A 21,367-nucleotide genomic window follows, 5' to 3' on the forward strand; every position below is an offset into this window, starting at 1 on the left:
CCTTATTCGAAAGGATTTCAATATTGACTTGGTCAGACGTTTCCTTCTCATATTGGTTCCTGACATTTGGTTGGCGTCTTCTGGGATGCTGCCATGCTCTTTTGGGATAGGTGAAAGGTTGATTATGCGGGTAGCTATCCTTTGTGATCAAGGAATGAACCAGAGATTCTAATGTAAGTAAGGTGGTGCGGCTACGTTTGGGGGTCTCCTTAAAGAATGAAGGAAGACCGGGTATTAGACGTAGGTTTGGGAACTAGGGTAAATTGAGTGATAAGGTAGCAGGGTAGGATGATTGAATGAGTCAGTGATCGAATGAATCGTTATGAGGAGGACCCTCATTTATAAGGAGGGATCCTGAAGTCCCAAAAGGAAGGAGTCAAAAGTGTTTGATACCTACTAGGAAAGGGAATATTGGATTCGCTGTCGGTCATTAAGGAGCACTGCTAGGGTTTTGCCTCGTGTCTTATGAGATCTCTCAAGGACTGACTTTCCTTTCGTCCGCGGATTGTCATAATCCGTGTGTGCTACTTCCTTTTGTGACATACTTAACCAACGTGGCGCTAGTGAAAGCATTGTTTGGCGGGTGCATCTTTACTAAGCCTATGTGGTGTCTTATCATGCACATCACTCAAGGCAGCATGCGTAGCCGATATTTAACTTCAGTTCACAACGACCCACAGTTCTTTAATGGTCTCGGGTTCATCGTGAAACCGCGTGCACCCGAAGTTCATCGCAGAACCGCGTGAATCCGAGGTTTATCGCAAAACCGTGTATCCAGGGTTTATCACGTGTTTATATTAACTAAAACTCATCCAAACTTGTGTCGGGTACAAGTTTATTGCGAACGTGCAATGAGTTGTATGTTTATCGTCGACGCTCGATGAGTTATAAGTTCATCGTAGGTAACTGATGAGTTATGGATCATCACAAGCGTCCATGTGGTATCAATTTGATACGTTATGAACTCAAATTGTCTGAGCGAGCACTATGTACCTACAACATATATTAAAAATTCTAAACAAAAAAATCATGAATTTAAATATTTATATCAAATTATGGTTTGAAGTATAAACATTTTATATTAGATGTTGAATATAGATAGAGTTCTACCTATTCTATGTTAGAAAGTTGTATTTCTTACAAAAAAATCATATTGAATTTTATAATGCAAAAATTCCACATGATATTATACTTGAGAACGACTTGGAAATGGAACTTTGTATAAAATATTTTTTACAAAATTTTTATGATGCAACTAAAGATTTTTGGGTGTTTATTACCCAACTAGTTGTGTTTTAGTTAATCAATTATTTATAATTACTGAATGTTTTGCAAAATATACAAACATTCCCAATTAAAAGTGTTGTTGAAATAATGGAAAGTAATTAAAAAAAATATATATTGGGAGAACATTTCTCCTCTTTATTGCTTACCTACAATATTAGATCCTATGATTAGGAAATATGGTTTAGATGTTTTACTTGAATCACATTGTGAAAATATAAATATTTAAATTGGAAATAAAAAAGAATAAATTAATAATTTATTATTTGATTCATGTTCCCTTGGTATGTTTCTGTGTAATACCCTTAAATTGAACACTTAATGATACTCGTGTTAGTTTAGAATGTTCACAACCAGTGGGTCGGTCTAGGGAGACCCAAGGCACATGCAGTGTAGGATTAATTGAATCTTTGAACCGGACCAGATTTCCAATATTGCCCTGGACCTTGGAGATTAATGGGCAAAACTGAAAAGTTACACCCGACCCTTACACTCGATTATGATACTGCACTAGGTGTCGGATTGTGCTGTCTTTGATGTACCAATCAGTGAGATCCTCAGCGGGGGTCAAAACCTGGGTATGTTGGGGCAGTTTGAGAATTCATCTGAGTGGGTGATCATAGTGACAGGATCAACCCCTTTGTCGGACAAAGGTAATGATCGGGGATGCACTCTCACTGATGGAAACCAAGACTGTCGGCAGCCGATTTCAAAAATGTTTGTAAGAAGGTTTTAATTCCCAGGATCCATATAAGCAGAGAGTGCAACACTGTTCCTTGCAGCCGAGGGAGAGGTCCTCTATTGTCGGGCAGTGTTTGATCGTTATGGGCTGAGAGGTTAAGTGTAAGACCATTGAGGATAATACCTGATGGGTTAATCTTGCATCTGCCCACAGTCCCTGGGTGTTACAAGGTGGCTTGGCCCATGGACCACTTAAGGTAAGTGTTGGGCCCATAGAGCTCATGTGATGGGTTTCAAGGGGTGCACTGTCCATAACAGTGTATTCGGCCAGGCGTTGTAACAAAGGCTGAGCTGAACCCATGTGACTGATGTGTAGATCAATGCTTGGGTCCCACACCATACAAGGAAACCCAACTAGACAGCAGCTAGGAAGGCTAAGTGAGCAAATAACCTTAATGAGCCTAAAGCCCATTTCGAACTGGGCTAATTTAAGTGGTTAAATAAGAGGCGGATTATGGAATGGATTAGCAGATAGGATAGGGTCTTAATCCTATCAACTTAGAGAGGTACATATCTGAATGTGATTCAGATCTGGAAACCTCCTAATGAGATTAGGAGAAGGCTGATGTAATCTGCAGATAAAATAGGGTTTATCGTTATCACCTAAAGGGATGTCTGTTCCAAATATGATTTGGATCAGCAACTCTTAATGGGATTAGGAGCTGATCCTTTAAGGCTACAAAAGAAGGAAGGGGCGGCAGCTTTTAGATTATCACAAGATCATCAGATTACTGCAAGTCTTTAGAGCTGAATTCACAGAAGAGAGAATTCAGCATACCTTCGAAAATTCTCTCTTGCCGCCTCCTTCCTGCAGCCGCCTCACCTGCTAGTTCGACCTCCTTTTCAGTGGGAGAAATCAAGATTCGATCTTGATATCAGTTCCATGTGAAGGAATTGATAGGAAGCTGTGCTCGCGTGCCATCCTGCTTTTTCTTGCGAAGGACTAGGTTCTTGGAGAAGAACACTGCTGATTCTGCTTCATCCTACACTGCGCCATCTTCAGTGGGAGCAGTCTTTGGATCCTTCCTTGCTTGGGCGTGAACACCTTCGTTGGGAGATATTATTTCTCCGTATCAGGTATAATACTCTCCTACTGCTTTTGTTCAGATCCGGTTCAGTTTATGATTCAAAATTGATCATTGAAATTATGATTTTCTAAATAGGGAATGCGATTCCCAGTTGAAGGGAGAGAACTTTTTTTTCGAAATTCGCCCACCTAATTCCACAAGATTTGGGCGTCCATACGATGGATCTCTCATCCCTTCAGTGGTATCAGAGCCATGGTTCAAATCTTGAACCAATTCTTTTCAGATCTGAACCTGCGCAAATGGGTAGAAGGCGTTCTACCCGATTTGCGCAGATAAGGGTTTTGGGAAATTGTTCCCAAAATTATGGGCGAATAATCTGAAATTAAATTTTACATAAATCTGATTATTGTTTAGAATTGTTCTTTATGATTTTCTTGATTTATGGGTTGTTCGTACAAAAGGAGATCGAAATCTTGATTTGCGCAGGGAACCTGCAATTTTGCAGTTTTTGGATTACTTTATTACATTTGGTTTGTAAAATATATATATTTTTTATTTTTTAGACTGAATGTATAGGTATTCGATCTGATGTAATTATTAATAGAAATTAGGTTTTCTATTTATTTTATTTTGGATCAAAGATGGCGGCGCAGAGAAGGAGATTTCGCAGATGGGAGAATTCCAATCTGCGATTTGCAGTTTATGAAACTGCAAATTGTGATCTAACCTTTGTTTTGCAGGATGGATTGTGCAAACAACTCTGTTTGACTGATTCTTGATTTTCTTTTATCAGTATTTAATTTCATATTATTTTCTTGAATTAAAGATCAAACCCTAGACCCATTCGAACCAAGATTGGTTCAAATTGTTTGGACCGAATCTAGGGTTCGATCAAGGTTGAATGTCAGCCCTAATTTTTCCAAAATGGGCCTGAGGATTGATAATTAATTGAGTGTTTAATTCGGCTCAACCTATAAAGGCCCAGTTTTAAATAGTTAAAACTGCTAAAAGCCCACTTAACAGATAAAGCTATATGGGCCGAACCAATCAACCCTAATTCGGCCCATATACCTAGATAATATTAAATGGTTAATATTATGGATTTAAAAATGAGCTTCAAATGGGCTTTACAGATATTTAATTGATTGGATCAATTTATCCTTGCATGTGATGTATGGATGTGTGATGTGCTACGTACATGGGCCATAAGTGCTTGGCCCATTTTGAAACGATAGTGGCTCTTACGCACACCATGGCTGAATGCACATCATTGCCATGGTGTCCCTTTTGGTCATTGAATGACCTCCCTCAATGGTGGGCCCCACACCTCATGGAGAGGTTACGTGCGGAACCCTAGCCGATTTGGGCCCACCGAAATTTGGCTTTATGAAAGTCAGTGGGAGCCATTTTGGTTTGACCTAGATCAAACTAGGGCGTAATTTACTGTTCCCTCCAACTAATATGAGTGCATGTGATAGGGAGATTCATATGATGAACTCTATAAAGGCCTTCTATCATTAGCATGAGGATGAGTTCTTCAGTAATGAGGAAACACTCCAAAAAATGGGCTATCCATTTGCTGTTGGGCTTGTCTAAGTGTTTCATAAGATGATAGGGGCGTCATAGACCGATGTGGGAGGGGCTTCACCAGAAAATGGGAACTCTTTCACGGTACCTTACCGTTCACGAATATGATGGGAAAGCACTCACTGGACATAAATGTTTACCTAAAAATGGCTCTGAACCTTGTCTGACAGAGGCCAAAGGGAAAACTCATATGATGAGTGGATATGATCATTCACAGAAGGGTGGTGGGGTTTTGCAGCTGAAACAGTTGGCTCCATGCACCCTATGCGATTTCCCACATTTCCAGAGACAACTCGCAGTCTCCATCACTGAGAAGGGAGGGAAATCTCAGAGATGAATAAATGGGAATGGAACGTAGATTAAAAGTCATATCTATGTAATGAACATGAATCAAATTAGGTTGTGGACTGATGCTTGCTCTTTTATCAGAAAATGGCAAACAGACAATTTGCAAAGTTTCTTGATGAGAACAAGCTGAAGGGCCCAAACTATGCCGACTGATACAGGAACCTTATGCTAGTCCTGACTTCTGAAAAGTTGGACAAAGTGGCTAAAAATCCTGCCCCGGAGCGTCCGGGTGATAGGGCTTCTAAGGCCCGAAGGAGAGACTATCAGGAATGGGAGGAGAAAAACTCCCTTGTCCGCTGCTATATCATTGCCTCATTATACAACCCAATACAGAGGCAGTTCGATCAGATCGAACTTGCCAATGACATATTGGACAGTCTCAGGACAATGTACGAAGAACAGAATCGTTCTACTCAGCAGAAGGTCTTGAAACAGTTCATGACCGCGCAGATGTCCAAGGGCCAACAAGTTCACGACCATTGTCTTCGGATGATGGGTTACATCAACGAACTGGAGGCTCTTGGATCCGGATTCTTTGCCTCCTTCCTTTAATCCGTTCATCATGAACTATAACATGAACAAGCTGAATGTCAGCTTGCAAGAGCTCAACAATATGTTGCAACGAGCAGAAGAACTGATTAAAAATGATGGGCATGTAGCTATGCTTGTTGAAACTAGTAAGATAGGCAAGAGAAAGAGGAAGGCAAAGAAGCCTTAGAAGAAAGCCACTAAGGGTAAGAAGCAGAAGAAAGACAAATCTTCGGATGCCTGCACTTCTGCAAGAAGACCGGCCACTGGAAAAGGAATTGTCCTGCCAACCTGGAATCCAAGAAAGGTAATTTCGAATCTTGTGTTATAAAAACCAATTTATTGGTAGCTTCTGCGTCCTGGTGTATTGACTCCGGGGCTTCAACTCATGCGTGTAACTCACTACAGGGGTTCAAGGTAAGCAGAAGGCTGAATGAAGGAAAAGTTACGCTCTACTTGGGGACTTCTGCAACTGTTGTAGCCGCGGCCATAGGAACCGTGGAGTTAATTTTTAGAGAATGAACTATTGTACTGAAAGATTGTCTTTATGTACAAAATTTAAGAAGAAATTTGATTTCTGTCTCAAAACTATGTGCAGATGGTTATTTTGTCTTGTTTAGTAATACGATTAATATTAAAATAAACAACAGATTCATCGCATATGGGGAACTAGAGAACGGCATCTATGTTCTACATCATTCTTAAAAACTAACATAACCGAAACTACGTCGGCTGAAATCCCCAAGAAAAGAGTCCGTGATGCAGTTAACCCCACGTGCTTGTGGGGTTCCATTGTTGCATTGGGAGAGGGCTTTAATGGGTTCAAAACAATTGGGATGTTGGGTTCTCCAAGCTTCAAAAATCCAATAAGCATGCTTGGGATGTTGGGAGGATGCTTTGGGTAGATCTTGAATCTAGGAAGATTCGGCTTGATTACGAGAGCAAAGCTGAGAACTGATTGGAGGGTTGCCAACACTCTATTATGTTTTATGGATCGAAATTTCTCGGCTGGGGTAAGATTCTACTACTTCAATGTGGCTTGACTCTAGGACCCCACATTACACGTGTTGGAAAGCCATATGCAGCTCACCCCGAGTATGACCCAAAGATATTGATGCTGCTTGATTCAAGGTAGTGCACGAACCGAGGTTGCAGTCAAATAGTCCTTGCCAATAGGGCGGAGCCGAGGTGGAAGGATGAAGCTGTGCTCCAAGATCTGTGATCAAGAAAAGATGTCAGAGGCCCGAGGAGTTATCCCCCGGTAGGTATTCCGACGCTCAAGTCAGTAGAAGGTGGTGAATGGTCGGGCCGAGCAATGAGGGTGCTGGTCTGAGAAAAGTAACACTATGGGTGGTAAAAGTTGGAATCCCCTACCTTGAGCGGGAGATACCTTTTTATAGCCGAAGGTCCGTGTCTTGGTCGTATTAGGCTTCCGGGGCTGTCAGGTTGAGGTTAACCGCCAAGGTCTTCGGGATAGAGTCCTAATCCACAGCAGAGTTGTCCCCATCCTCTCCTGTTCTTATTCGTACTTATCCGCATGACGTGGAGTCGATGTTGCTAGGAGGATAAGGTGGGGGATACGGAAGTAGTGTAGCGCGGTCATGGTTGCGGAGTTGGTGTATGCTGCGGAGCTGGCACGATGGCACTGATGTGGCCAAGGTGAATGGGCAGCACGTGGCATCTAAGGTCAGTTCAACCATGACCCGAACATATATCATTGTTGAAGGATGGGAATAAGTCAGTCATGGCTTGGCGGTTCATGACGAAGTTACAAGGATTGAAGACAGTTGATAGGGAGGCTAAATTGCAGCGGGGTGGAGTTCGTGCTCTGAGAGGGAGTTCGTGCAAAAGCAGGGGGGTAAGAGAGGGGCTGGAGGTGGAGGGGTCTACTACTGCAATGAGTTGCAGTGGTGGTGCTTATATAGTGGACGTGGAGCTAAAATAGGGGAGAGAGAACTAAGGGGAAGAAGAAGAGAGAGAGAGTCGGAGGTGGAGGGGGTTAAGGATCAAGCCGGCTCGATCTGCTGCTGTTGAAAGGAGAGGGAGAGGGACGAAGGTTAAAATTGGGTTTAAAAAAATTATAAGTCATGTGGTGTTATGTGTGTATGAGTTTTGATGGACCTTAACGATAAGGGTAGAGCTAGTCAATTGTCAGAAACAGTTAGGGTAGCGTTAGACAATAGTCAAACATAAGGGTATATTTAATCAACTAATTAAACCATAAGGGTAGTTTAAGAAATTTATCCATTTAATAAATGTCTACCCATGGGTATCCCTGATCCAATGCCACCCCGACCCTTCCCTTTTACCCTAATGGGTCACTTGATCCATGTTGACCCACTAATGGGATGGGTGGGTTAGATGGGTTGGGGTCAAAATTAGGAATGGCAACGGGACGGGGATCATATTCCCCATCCCTAATCCCCGTTGGGGATAAAGTTTGTCCTCCATCCCCAATCCCCAACGGGGATGGGTTCCTCGCGGGGACCCGAATCCCCAAACTTTTTTAGATAACAATATTTATTTGAAAAATAAATAAGAATTTTAAATTATAAACAATTATATATATATAATTGGGGCGGGGCGGAGACCTCAATCCCCATCCCGACCCCGACCCCGACCCCAACCCCAATCGGGGATTCCTATTAATCTCTGTCCCCGTCTCTACCCCGCCAAAACAATCTTCATCCCCGATCCCATCGGGTCCCCAACGGGGATGGGAAAATTGCCATCCCTAATCAAAATTGTAGAAATTTGGGAATACTTTGTGGATAACATATCAGGAGCGAATTTTCCCTAATCAAAATTGTAGAAATTTGGGAATACTTTGTGGATAACATATAGGAGCAAATTTTAATAACTAGTTTGAAATTGGATTTAGTCCTCACAATATCATACGTTCCCACAGTCCCTTGCTGCCATGTATTAAGAATATCTCCCCATGTAAAAACAAAAAGCATTGGGAATATGCCAGGCTGTTGGTGAGAATGATCTTGTGAGGACTGAACTGAATCCCATCTCAAATATGGTACTGCAGCTATTGCTGGTTCGGGGTTCTGCCTTGTAAAATCGGCAACAAGCGAGGAGATTTTTGGCAGTTTAATTGAGTTGTTGTGCACTTGGAGCACTGCCTCCATTTTTAAAGGAGCAAAAAAAAAGGTCTGTACTCAAACGCCCTCGTGGATGGACAGCTCTGCTTCTTGCCAATTAACAACGGACAACTGTCATGGGAGACAGCTGTCAACATTTTATTGAATAATACTTCGTAAGGCGATGTCATAGCACTTGTAGCAGTGGACTCCGCAGTTTAGCGTTTCTGATAAACGATGCGGACGTGAAAATCGACTGAAATCCAGTTTATAACTCACGAATTAGGAAGAGGATTTTTATTCCTATATATTGTTAGCTTCTGTTTGCCTGGGGCTCGCTAATCTGCTTGCGGAGGGCTCTCTCTCTCTTCCGATCCAGCAATGGCGATTCCAAAGAAGAGCCCTAACCTTTTAGGCATCATTATCACCCTTTCTCTGGTTGCATTCGTTTCTGCCGAGGTTTTCTTCGAAGAACGTTTTGAAGGTATGATCGGTTACATGAATCTCTTAATTACTATGTTTTCTTTAAATTGTTAGTTGGCTGTCCCAAATTTGCGATGCACATTTTGATGAGTTTACTCTCTCTTTCCATCTGCGCTTATGTAGATCTGGTTGATAAAAAATCTGTCTTTAAGCAGTCGGTGTTTAGATCTTCTTCTGTCTAAATCGTTATTCAATCATACGCTAAATGTCGTCAAATAATGGAGAACAAGCAACAATTTCGTAGAGTTTATCTTACAACATTTCAATCCGGTGGAATAATTGTACCTCTTGTAGTTCTTCTTTGGCATTCCTCTTTCCTTTGGAGAGATTAGAGGACGGATCTGACCATGACGGAAAATTTCTGGAATTTGTTTTGAAGGTTATTGACTGGATTTTTATACTTTGGCTTTGAAGTTTGAGTGACGTCTTAACTCGCGTTATAATTATATATAATAGATCATATGCTGTGAATTTTCGCAACTAATGCGGTGTCTAGTGATGTCTAGTTCTTACGTTTAGTCAGCTACTTTCATGGAATCGTGTTTGTAGAGGGTTGGCATTGTATTCTACTGGCTGTGGGTAGATCGGATTCTCATCTCACAAATTCCTCATAAAGTTTCCCATTCCCCCTTAGTCGTTAGAAGCACAAACTTCACGGTTTCTTTACGCGTGGTGCGAGTGCTTGCGCCCATAAGCGTTTTTTGTCTAGAGCGAAAAAAAAGCGAGATTTCTATTTGTAATTGGAGAAAAAGTAGATCCGTGGCCTATTTTTTTTTTCCATTTTTTACATAAAGATAGATTATTCCGTTTTTTTATAAGACCAAAAGGGGCTACACAAGACCGGGGGGGGGAGTACGTCCCCAAAAATTACTAAAACAAATAGAAGAAAGCGGCCAAGGAAGCTGGTGATTATTCTCTTTTTTTGTCTGCTACCGAGGTTACTATTTATTCTCTTTTCTGCTAATCTGCTTATTCTGTCCATGTACATTAATTAATATTTTGGTTCCTTGATTTTAAGAGGCACTCTATTATAGTATTGTATTTGTTTATGATTGTTTATATGGGTTTTGAAGATGGATGGGAGAAGAGGTGGGTCAAATCTGATTGGAAGAAAGATGAGAACATGGCTGGGGAGTGGAACTACACTTCTGGTAAATGGAACGGAGATGCTAATGATAAAGGTACCAACTTGGTCTCTTTTGATAAACCACTGTAAGTTAGGATGACATGGTAGGATTTGGGACATTTATAGCCTTTTTGAATGATTTTATTGCTCTCTACCTACATTAATTTTACATATTTTGATTGCATGCAATGGGATGGCTGATGAGTCTAAAATCTCAATCTAGGTATCCAAACCAGCGAGGACTACAGATTTTATGCCATCTCAGCAGAATTCCCTATTTTCAGCAATAAAGACAAGACATTGGTTTTCCAGTTCTCTGTTAAGCACGAACAAAAGCTTGACTGCGGTGGTGGGTACATGAAGTTGCTCAGTGGTGATGTCGATCAAAAGAAATTTGGCGGTGAGACTCCATACAGGTAATTCCTATGCCATATGCCATCTGAATTCCCAATGATATTGTCTATTTTTTTCTCAGAATCTAAAAGTTTCTTGGTAAATGTTTGTTTTGTGGATTGCAGTATCATGTTTGGTCCAGATATCTGTGGTTACAGCACCAAAAAAGTTCATGCCATTCTTTCATTCAATGAATCAAACCACTTGATCAAGAAGGATGTTCCTTGTGAGACTGATCAGTTGACTCATGTTTATACTTTCATCCTCCGGCCAGATGCTACCTATAGCATCCTCATAGACAATGTTGAGAAACAATCTGGGAGCCTGTACACCGATTGGGATATTCTCCCTCCAAAGAAAATCAAGGATCCTGAAGCTAAGAAAGTAAGAAATATTGCCTGAAAATTATCCAATATATTTATGAAAAATGAAAGCATTGGGTTATCAATTTTAACACACTGAGTGCTGACATACAGCCTGAAGACTGGGATGATAAGGAGTATATTCCTGATCCTGAAGATAAGAAGCCTGAGGTATCCATCCCCTGATTCTAGAAACTTCCTATGGTTCTTTTCATTAGTTCTGATATGTTTATATGCACAACCAGGCTAACTATTTTTTTTCTTTTTGTTTATAGGGGTATGATGACATCCCAAAGGAGATACCTGATTCTGATGCTAAAAAGGTTGTTAATTCAGAAACTTCTAATTTTATAATTTTATGGTGTTCCCCATAAATGAAACTAGTTACTGAGAAACATGCGTTTTCAGCCTGAAGATTGGGATGACGAGGAAGATGGTGAATGGACAGCCCCAACCATCCCAAACCCTGAATACAAGGGACCATGGAAACCAAAGGTTAGCGGGATTGTAATGTAAATTTAAAAGTTGCCATGGTATTTTTTATTGCACACTTGTTTGCTCAAACGCTTCCAAATATTGGCAGAAAATAAAAAACCCCAACTACAAGGGAAAATGGAAGGCGCCTATGATTGACAACCCAGGTTCTTGCTGATTCTTATGTAGCTTAGCATGCTTGTGTATTCTTCACCATGCTTTTGTACATTGTATGAAGTTTGCTAATGTGCTTACAGATTTCAAGGATGACCCAGATATTTATGTTTACCCCAATTTGAAGTATGTAGGCATTGAGTTGTGGCAGGTAAATCTATGGACATACTTATTTTTTCCATTATTTATTTGTAAATTCAAGATGATAGAGCAAATTCTTTGTATTTGCCAGGTTAAATCAGGCACCATGTTTGACAATGTTTTGGTTTGCGATGACCCCGAATACGCAAAGAAACTGGCCGAGGAAACATGGGGTAAAAACAAAGATGTATGTTTCTTAAGCCTTCTCATTGTATTGGGTTGATTTTTTTTTTTTTAGTTTTTTGTCATTCTGGAATTTTTCTGTTTACTGTTATTCTGAAAACATAAAATTTTTGCAGGCTGAGAAGGCAGCATTTGAGGAAGCAGAGAAAAAGAGAGAAGAGGAGGTATTTTATCCCTTTCTCCCTTTGTTAAATAGCTGATGGATGTCACAGGAGCAAAGAATAGGAACCGTGTGTGTGTGTGTGCCTATTTTTGGGTGCATTTATATGGTCTTTTTAATTTTACCTTGATTTGTTTTTGTCCTGTTGTCTTCCCTAAATGGTGATGGATGTTACTGGGCGAATAGTAGGAATCTGTATTTGTGTTTTGTGTGGTGCTTGAATGGGGATATTGTTGCTTTCATCCCTTTGTAATTTTAGTTTCACACATTCAATGAGTAACATTGGTTTGGCCTTCTTTGCAGGAAGCAAAGAGTGACCCAGTCGATTCTGATGTAAGCATACTACTTACCTACCATCTAGAGGATTGCCATTCACATTTCATCATTTGTAATTGCTTTCTTATTTCTGTTAACATTTTATATAGGACGAGAACGAGGAGGAAGATGACGATGTAGATGATTCTGAAGGCGAAGACGCTGGGATCAAAAGCGAAACTGACAAGGATAGTAAGGATGTACATGTATGTGTCCGTATGGTTTTATCATTCAGAGCTTTGTGCTGTTATTTCTTTCACAATCATTCTTCTTTTACTTACGGATGATTTTCCCGTTCATGTTCGCAGGATGAACTGTAACTGAGACAGTCCGGAAGCAGTTGGTTTTAGAGATGACTTTTGAGTATTTAGGCGCCCAATTTTTCCCCCCTTTTAGATGACTTTGAGTATCATTGGCTCTAGGATTCTTCTTTAGAAGAGTACTGTTAATAGCCAAGCGCAATATGTGTGGCTGATTACAACCATTGGTTATCATCAATATTTGAAAAATGAAAGAATTTCTGAATATATTAATCTTCTTGCACGCTTTAATAGTTCGTTCAGAGAAACCTGATAATGTGATGAAATTACCCGTATAACCCGTTCATGATTTCGTAGCTTATAGGTACTTGTATAACTCAGTGGTTTGTTTCCATTTAAGAGAGGTGAAAACAAAGTTTGTAACTGTAATGAGCCAAAACTCTTAAACCAAGACGGTGTTCACAATTTCAAATAATTAGCCATATTAAAAGAAATCTATGCACTGCTATTGGTTCCATATTTGTCTGGAACCAATTTCACAATTTCACAATTTCACAATTTCAAAGTTTTCTCTCTGGTGTAGATATCTCAGAGTAAATAAGGAGAATGTTGCATCTGGATCATATTATCTATTAACAAGATCTGTGGCGTTGGCTACTGCATCAAATCTGAAATGAAGTTAACACTTTGTTTCTGGTACATTACTACATTTGCAACTGTATATAGATTGGCAACATGGGATGCTGGCCCTGTCTGAAGCTTAAACCATGACTAACTAATCTCGACCTTTGGTGAGGTGTAGAACTTTAGACCCAAACTTTTGGCTTAAGATCAGGTCGGTGCAATGCCTGAAAATTGGAGTATTATGTGTGCCCAATCCCCTTTTGCTGATGTCACTTGTTGACATACATTGCCTTTTTTGTTGTTACAAGTTTTTACTTTTAAGAAACTTACAACTTACAGTGAAAAGGAGGCAGAAAACAGAAACGTGATAGCAGCTTGATTTTTGCATTTCTCTCGTATACGAGGGAAAAAATGAGAAGGGAGCATCAATTATGCTCGGCTTTAATACGAAAAAGAAAATTACAAAAGTGCCATTAGGAATGTATTTGGACCCTTTGGGCCCAATGTTGAGATTGCGCTTCCAAGTCTACGTCCTCATCTTCTAATTCATCGTCATCTTCATCTTCATCTTCTTGGAGAGGTGAACTATCATAATCAATCTCCTGGTTTAGGCAACAATAGAAAATAAACTGGCTTTAGTTTCAATTAATCAACTAATTTCCTGGTTCAAAATTTTTATATCCTAAACAGCTGAGGCAAGACTTTCTGGTGTAAATCAGGTACCCAATTTGAAGAATGTACACAGATTTGGGCTGGGCAAAGTCAGGTACCCAATTTGACTAATTTACGTAGATTTCTGGGCCCAAGTTTGGGCCCATTCCAATTGACATATCCTCATCTCAAAACAAGTTTGCCCAAATTACATCCCCTAAGCTGGAGTTTGGAGGAACGAAATGACAAATTCAAATTCAAAGGAGCCTTTGACATTGGACATTATGAAAAAAAAAATGTTTTTCTTGGCTTTAGTGCTGGCTGAGCGTACTCATGGTGGCAAAATTTGCATCACAATGGACGGAAGTGTGTAAAAAATTCTGATCTGAAATTATTCAAGATAAGAATTTACGGGACGGACATAGTTGTGCTGCTGCTGTTGCAGGTTGTTCTGTATTGCTGCAACAATTCGTATCAAGATATAAAGCGGGAGAACGACTCCACCAGCCCTTAGAATACAAACCTGCGAAGTTATAAAGTGAATTAATGATCTAGCTACACACAGCTTCAATCACTACTGGATCTAAATCAAGTTGTGACGAAATACGCCCAGACCCAGAAAGTCTGCTACTTACTGTAAGAATTGTGAACACATAATGGTCCGTTCCACCCATAAGCACTGATAAGAAGTGCCTCGCAAGCAAAAGTATTGTAAACTGCAAATGTCGTCAAAAAACAAACCCTAATTTCAGTACCAGCTCGTGGCTGGGGCCTATAGAAAGGATTGGTAGTTTTAGAATAGGATACAGTTGCAACTTTGCCACGTGGCAATGAAATTGCCGATCTACAGGCTTCTCTTTGGTATTTCGGTTTGGCGATCGTGTATTCAATATTGTTTTCACTTCCTTCTTCCTTTCTGAGAATCAAACGGAAGGGAAGATGAATTTAATTAATACTCACAGTGAGAGCCACTGATCGACAACAGGAGGCGCTTCTGTCGGCGGCGACCGAACACTCGGTGTAGTCGGTTTCGGGAGCGACTATTGCTATTAATCCCGGGCTATGATCGTGTAGCTGCCGCTCCTGTCTTGGAACCTCCAAGCTTCCCCTGTTTTCAATTCATTCTTCTCAAGTAAGCCACGTCTCTGTATTGTTTCAATTCATTCTGCGCAGAGATTCGATCTTCTATTTATTTTATGGAATTCTAAATTACCTGATAGTAACAGCTACATCGGCTTGTTGAGGCTTCTTTGGTGGTGCTGTGTACCCAGGTTCAAATTTCTGCAAACAAAAAGAAATGAAAATCAAAACCATTGAATAAAAAACCCATTTTCCGAACTCTTGCCAAATCATCTGAAATGGGGCAGAGAAGAGCTTCGAGTAAAGTCGAAATTTGCAAATAAAAATACAAGAACACGCAATAAGAATTCAGGTTTCTTGGCTACCAGCATCAAAATAGAGGCAAAAAAAGCTCATTTTCTCACAGGAAAACCATATAAAAAGGCTAATATCTTCGTTTTGTTGGAGAAACTAGAAACTAGTCATCCTATTAAATAGAGGTAAGCTCAATTTTAAAGTAGAATGGGGATGAAGAAGGTGTTAAAAGCAGAGAATGAAAGATAAATGCTGCAGAGAAACCTGAATTCTAGCAGACAAAACAGAAAATACGAGATGATATAAACAGAACCTCAGAGCACAGAAACAAAATTACGGGAAGTACCATTCAAACATAAAAGAAGTAGGGAAAAAAAAGAGTTGAAGGGAACCAAATGAAGCTTTGAATCGTCTAATTCGAACCTGTAGACATATTTCACAGGTGGTATTGCCCTTCTCATTGCACCACCTCTGTATGCAATCTCTGTGTGCAAACTGAAAAAAACAGAAAACAATACAAACAGTCAGGAATTTAAATTCCAGAACAGGATGAGACACGATAGAAACTAAGAAAAGATTAAAATTGCATTTCTTTCATCACCTTCACCGTTCCAGAACAAGCACAGGGAACTTCCAAGCTCTTGGAGCTCTCAACTTCTTCTTCATGGCAGATTCTACACTGTGAAATTCCCGAAGAGGAGGAGATCATATTCATATCCTCTACACAGAAAACTTCTTCTCCCATCAATTTTCCCAACTTTCTCTCTCTCTCTCTCTGGACTTTAAATAAACAACAAAAGCGAGTGATCCAACACTACCCTCTCTCTTCTGTAAAATGACAAGCGCGTCCTCTTTGACTGGGACAACCCGACAACGTAAGACCCGGGTTCAACTTCAAAGCCTTTTCACTTCAATGATCAATCCAAAAACCTTGACTGATAAAAGGGGTAAGATGGTCAGTTAGTCAAATACTTGTCATCTGGTTCTCAGAAAAAATAGATACAGAAGGAGCAGCAGAGAGACACGTAGGTTAGTTCCTGTAATCATATTGACCGTATTCAATCCAGCTCCAGCCAGGTTTATCTTTCCTTGTTATCCAATAAACGCGTTACAGTCGGATCTTCACACATGTTGAAACTGCTCACCGAATGAGGTTATACTGTTATAGGCCATTGAGGGTATTTCGGTCTATACATAGGAGACTGTAGTGGAATTTCATGAGATATGAAGGGCAAATATAACTTTGTTTATGGCGAACTACGGATCTGGGGAAGTGTGTGCGAATGATAAAAATTTGAACCGGAGAGGTCCGAGAGTATGGTCTGGGGAAGTGTGTGCGAATGATAAAAAGATGCGCACGGGAGGAGCACGAGTTTTTGACGCTCGATGATTAGTGCGTGGGTCGAATACTTTCCTGGTTTTCTTTCTTTTTTTGGCTTATTCATCTTTATTTACTTTTATTAAAGTAACAGAATTTGATAACGGTTAAGTTAGTGCTGATTGCGGCATTTGATTTCACATCAACGCTAGAACAAACCAATTAATACACCAACGAATCAGCCTCGATTGATTAACGGCTAATAGTTGGGCGGAATAACTTATTTTTTGTCATTTAAAAGATAAAATAAATTAAAAAAAATAAAACATTGGGAGCTAAGAGACGCGCTAACTTGCGCCTGATGGAGACGCGGGTGCTAATGCGTTACGTTGGGTGAATCACGACCGTCCACGGAGACTCTATGGTATTAAACTATTAAGTTTTAATTGCTTATCCACGTCATTTCTTACACTGACCTATATAATAAAATGGTGAAGGGTTGGAGACGGGTTGTTACTTGTTAAGTAGCCCAACGAACAACCTAACTTCCAATTGCTGACTCCTGTGGAGACGAAGGTGATTCTTGGAATTGTCTGAAATAAAATTATTGTTCTACCTCCAGCCCACGGCGGGTGACCTCGTGGGTAGGTGACTAACATGTTTGAGAAAGTTGGGCTACCAAAATAGAGGAGATACTACCTTCCTATAAACATTAATTGTTTCTTTTTTTTCTTTGTTTGGTAAATTGATGTAACTTTCTTTGAAGTTTATGACCATTGCTGAAATTTTTTCTGGTAATTGTAATTAATTACATAGAATTTTCTGACATAGTTGCAAGTAGATTCTTCCGTTAAAATCTTATAACAAGAGGCATGTAAATGTCTAAAATACCCAAACAGTTACCGTTAAGGCTGGTTTATATATATATAAAAGAAAAACAATACCAACTTTATAAATAATAAAAAAAGAGAGTTTAAAATTGTAACTTTTCCTTTGAGCGATTGATATGGTGGGTAAATTTGAAAAATGAATCAATTTTAGAAAAGAGATTGGAAGGGTCTAAGCTAATGATTCATGTGAAGAGAAAATTTGAAAAATAAACATTTTGGTTAGGGTTGTTCATAAGAAGACCCAACCTGATCAAACCGACCAACCCGGTCCGACCCAACCTGAGTTGGTTGGGTTTTCTTCAACACCGGTCGGTTTCAGGTTATAAAAAATCATAAACCGATGATCCAGTTCGGTTTCAGTTTTCATGTGTGAACACTGAAATCGACTCGACCCGAACCGACTTAATAGTTAGTTCCTAGTTAGTAGTTACAACTTACTTAGTTCTTCACTACTGAGTTCATCAGGAGGTATGTTGTAAACATTAAAGATGACCCAAGACCCATCACTCCATCAGTGAATAAAAAAAGAGTACATGAATAAATGTTTGCCTTAAATTTCAGTATTTCACCATTACTTATCTACACTAGCAGATAGCATCTTCTTAGCTTTTGTTGGATCCAGCTGGCTTTGATAGTTTGATCCATCCACTATAGAGTTTCTTGTAGATTGAAATCTTACTCCAGCAAATAGTACTCTCAAACTTTGCTCCCTCCACAAAATCTGGATCCATAGATGGGCCACAAAACATTGAGGAAATGCCGGTTTCCTTTAGGAATCTAGAGCCATAAATGAACAGCAACTGAGTCAACACTACGTAGAGCCAAAACCGACCCTAACCTACTCAAACCGACCAGGTCGGTTTTGCTTAACACAGGGTCGGTTTCGGTTTCAATTTCAGGTAACCCGACCAGATCGGATCGGTTGGAAAAACATCAGTAAAATGACCCATCCCGACCCGTGAACAACCCTAATTTTGGTCAAAAGCAACTATATGGGTATTTTAGACATTTTTATCTCTTTTTATAAGATTCTAACAGAAGGATTCTACTTGCAACTATATTAAAAAATTTATGGGAGGGAATTGCAATTACCAAACTACAGGGAGATTCCAGCAATTTATTATTATTTTTCTTTGTTTTCTTTTGATAGTTGGACAAACGGATATTCTGTAGCCAAATTAAAATATATAAGCCCACTCTATTCTCCGCAAGTAGTTCAATTGAATGTGAGCCCAAAGGGAAGTTAGGCAAACGGATATTCACTAACCAAATTAAAATATAAAAGCCCACTCTATTCTCCAGCATCAGCAATTAGTTCAGTTGAATGTGAGCCAAAACGGAAGTGCCCAGCTGATAGAAGTAATGCACCTAATCACATGAGTTTTTTTGAGAGGAATCAGGGTCCTCACAAACTGTACTTATACTGTAATTACATCCACTTTCTAACTATGCATTGAAAATATTTTCTCATCAATAAAAACATACAAGTACAGAGATATTTTCAATACGTGATTGTAAGTGGCTGTAAAAATAGTCTTTTAACACCGTTTTATGAAGATAGAATCCGAATTCGAGGTAGAGCAAAGTGCATGTCAGGCCCACGGGCCAGTTCTATTATACGGAAAGTTTATATATCCACGGATTTGATGCTATGCCTATTAAATGAAGGGTGTCATATGGACATTTTAACGACAGTATAGATTCTATGAAATCTCTCATATTCCCACTGAACCCAAATCTCTTGAAAGCAAAATTCATGCAAACACCTTAAGAAAAAAGCACATGTAACTACAATGCTTTGCTTTTAATCAGTAATGAGTCAGTATCCACTCACTATTTAGGGGAGTCTGTGGTGCAAAAGTTAATATTGTTTGCGTAAATAATGTGTAATTAAGGCCCATGATGAAAGTCACAAGTATAATTGGAGGGAGGTGAGGCCTATCGTTTCTTTTGAGATTCAATCTACAATTATGCGGTCAAAAGGCCAAAAGTATGTAACTTTAGCCCTGGAAAAAGAAGAGAAACGAAATCGCATAGCCATAATCTACTGGTTTGGTTAACCTAGTTGTGAGTTAAATGGTCTGGATCTGGATTTACCAGCATTCATTCAAATTTGAATGGAACCTGAATCTTCCATACATGTGTGTTAAATTCATGAGAGATATTTTTAATGTATATTGGATAAAGATACTTTGAGAGTTTGTGCAAAGTTTCTACTTGCAAAGAATACTGTTGCCCTGGCTTGAGGCCATGCTTGATGTTGATGATATTGTTCAATTGGGTATGTATTTTGCAAATTGCGACTTTACATCGAGTTGCATTTGATTGTGGTGGAAAAATCCTCGATGTAAAAGTCAGTTAATCGATTTAAATTTTGAATGGATCGTTGGGGATTTTTGATGTGATAATCGATGTAAATGTACATTAGTAAAATCAATGTAATTTAAGATGGAAAAGTCAGCCAATTAGATGGTTTACATCGACTTCAATGTAAACTTTACATTGGAAATAAATACCTGAAAAAGTAGATCAAGTGTAAAGTTTTACGTTAATTCACATTTACATAAAAAACAAATACAGACTTAAGGGATGTGCACGCTACTTTATTGGATTGAAAGCAATGACATATATATATATATATATATATATATATATATATATATATATTTGCACACATTTTCTTCAAACATTGGCTTTCAATATTGTACAGGGAACAAGGACACATTAAGCTACATGTAAAACCATATATCCTTCATGCTCTACTTGTTGGCACAAAATTGTACCGTATATAAATGTTGCAGTTGGTTCACTTTGAATCTTTTTGTTTGTAATTATGATTTGTATTTCTATTTGATATAAAGTGGGATCATATCATCTTGCTTCCTATTTCACTCGTAAACAAATTACGCCCATCACACCATTTTACTTCTCACAAACAAATAATACAAAGTCAAATTCAAAGTACAAATAAATCCGAATTTGCACTCAGCCTTTTTGCATTTTCAATTTTGGTTAACCAAACTGGTTGGTACATATATACATATATTTTTAATTTTTGTTATATATTTATTTATAATATATATTATACATATAAAAAAACCGAAAATCGATGAATCGACAGTATAGATTTGATTTGAAAAATAGGCCTATGATTCAGTTAACTGAACTATAAACACCCCTAATCATAACCACCCATTCTCACTTTTGAAAACCAAGCCACCTCCATGAATTTTGATAAATTCTCACTCGTTAATGTACTACTTAGCAGAAAGCCTCAAGTTTAGGAGATCTAGATTCAGGCATCATCAAAACCTTTCCCTCTCTTCTCTTGTGGATGGTTTGGGCCGGGCCGGTGGGCCCTAAGTGATGCAAAACAATGGATGTATAACTTAGGGTTATAGACCCAATTCATCAAACAGAATGGCAAAACTAGATTTGTTTTGTCAGTACGTAATTACACAAAATATTGGTTTTGTCAAAAACAAAAACGACTGCCATATCAGCAAAAGCCCTCATTGCTATTTTTTCTTTTAATTACAGGAAATAGAGGTAAGTTTGTAAGAAATTTTGTAAGATCCCTAACTTTTTTTCACAACTTTTCCTTTCCTACCAAACGCACTTAAAAGGCATAGTAACAATCTAATTTTAGCTTCCCTGATAACGTGATTATTAATAGGAATGGCAGTTTCTACCATGGTTTTTAAAACCAACCTGGAGATCGAACCAGTCAGGGATCCGGTTATCGGGTCGAGCGGTCCAACCATTCGAACCGAATGGTCAGCCTATTCTAACAAAAAAAAAAAGAAAACCAGTCAAACCATTCGAACGGTTAAC

The 21,367-nt window shown here is 39.2% G+C and overlaps 2 protein-coding genes across 3 annotated transcripts; one reads left to right on the forward strand and one right to left on the reverse strand.

Moving 5' to 3' along the window:
* The first annotated feature begins 8,908 nt into the window (after positions 1–8,908).
* Positions 8,909–12,943, forward strand: LOC104605095 (calreticulin). Its single transcript, XM_010269711.3, has 14 exons — positions 8,909–9,089; positions 10,162–10,269; positions 10,438–10,630; positions 10,733–10,991; positions 11,084–11,140; positions 11,245–11,292; positions 11,378–11,464; positions 11,553–11,610; positions 11,701–11,768; positions 11,850–11,945; positions 12,058–12,105; positions 12,405–12,434; positions 12,527–12,622; positions 12,725–12,943. Exons 1-14 carry the CDS (start codon positions 8,987–8,989, stop codon positions 12,734–12,736), a joined length of 1,263 nt encoding a protein of 420 aa, XP_010268013.1. The 5' UTR covers positions 8,909–8,986; the 3' UTR covers positions 12,737–12,943.
* Positions 12,944–13,659: 716 nt separating this feature from the next.
* LOC104605096 (uncharacterized) lies at positions 13,660–16,092 on the reverse strand. 2 transcript variants are annotated; one of them, XM_010269712.2, is made up of 7 exons: positions 15,927–16,091; positions 15,749–15,820; positions 15,165–15,232; positions 14,912–15,059; positions 14,587–14,667; positions 14,373–14,474; positions 13,660–13,902 (listed from the first exon to the last, which is right to left on the reverse strand). In XM_010269712.2, exons 1-7 carry the CDS (start codon positions 16,068–16,070, stop codon positions 13,774–13,776), a joined length of 744 nt encoding a protein of 247 aa, XP_010268014.1. In that variant the 5' UTR covers positions 16,071–16,091; the 3' UTR covers positions 13,660–13,773. The 2 variants fall into 2 exon arrangements, 1 of the variants encoding a protein (XP_010268014.1); XR_016085643.1 differs by having other exon boundaries at positions 13,666–13,902; positions 14,283–14,474; positions 15,927–16,092.
* Positions 16,093–21,367: the final 5,275 nt, after the last annotated feature.

This window comes from Nelumbo nucifera, chromosome 4 (genome assembly GCF_055504915.1).
Source record: "Nelumbo nucifera cultivar China Antique chromosome 4, China Antique-T2T, whole genome shotgun sequence".
NCBI classification, from domain to species: domain Eukaryota; kingdom Viridiplantae; phylum Streptophyta; class Magnoliopsida; order Proteales; family Nelumbonaceae; genus Nelumbo; species Nelumbo nucifera.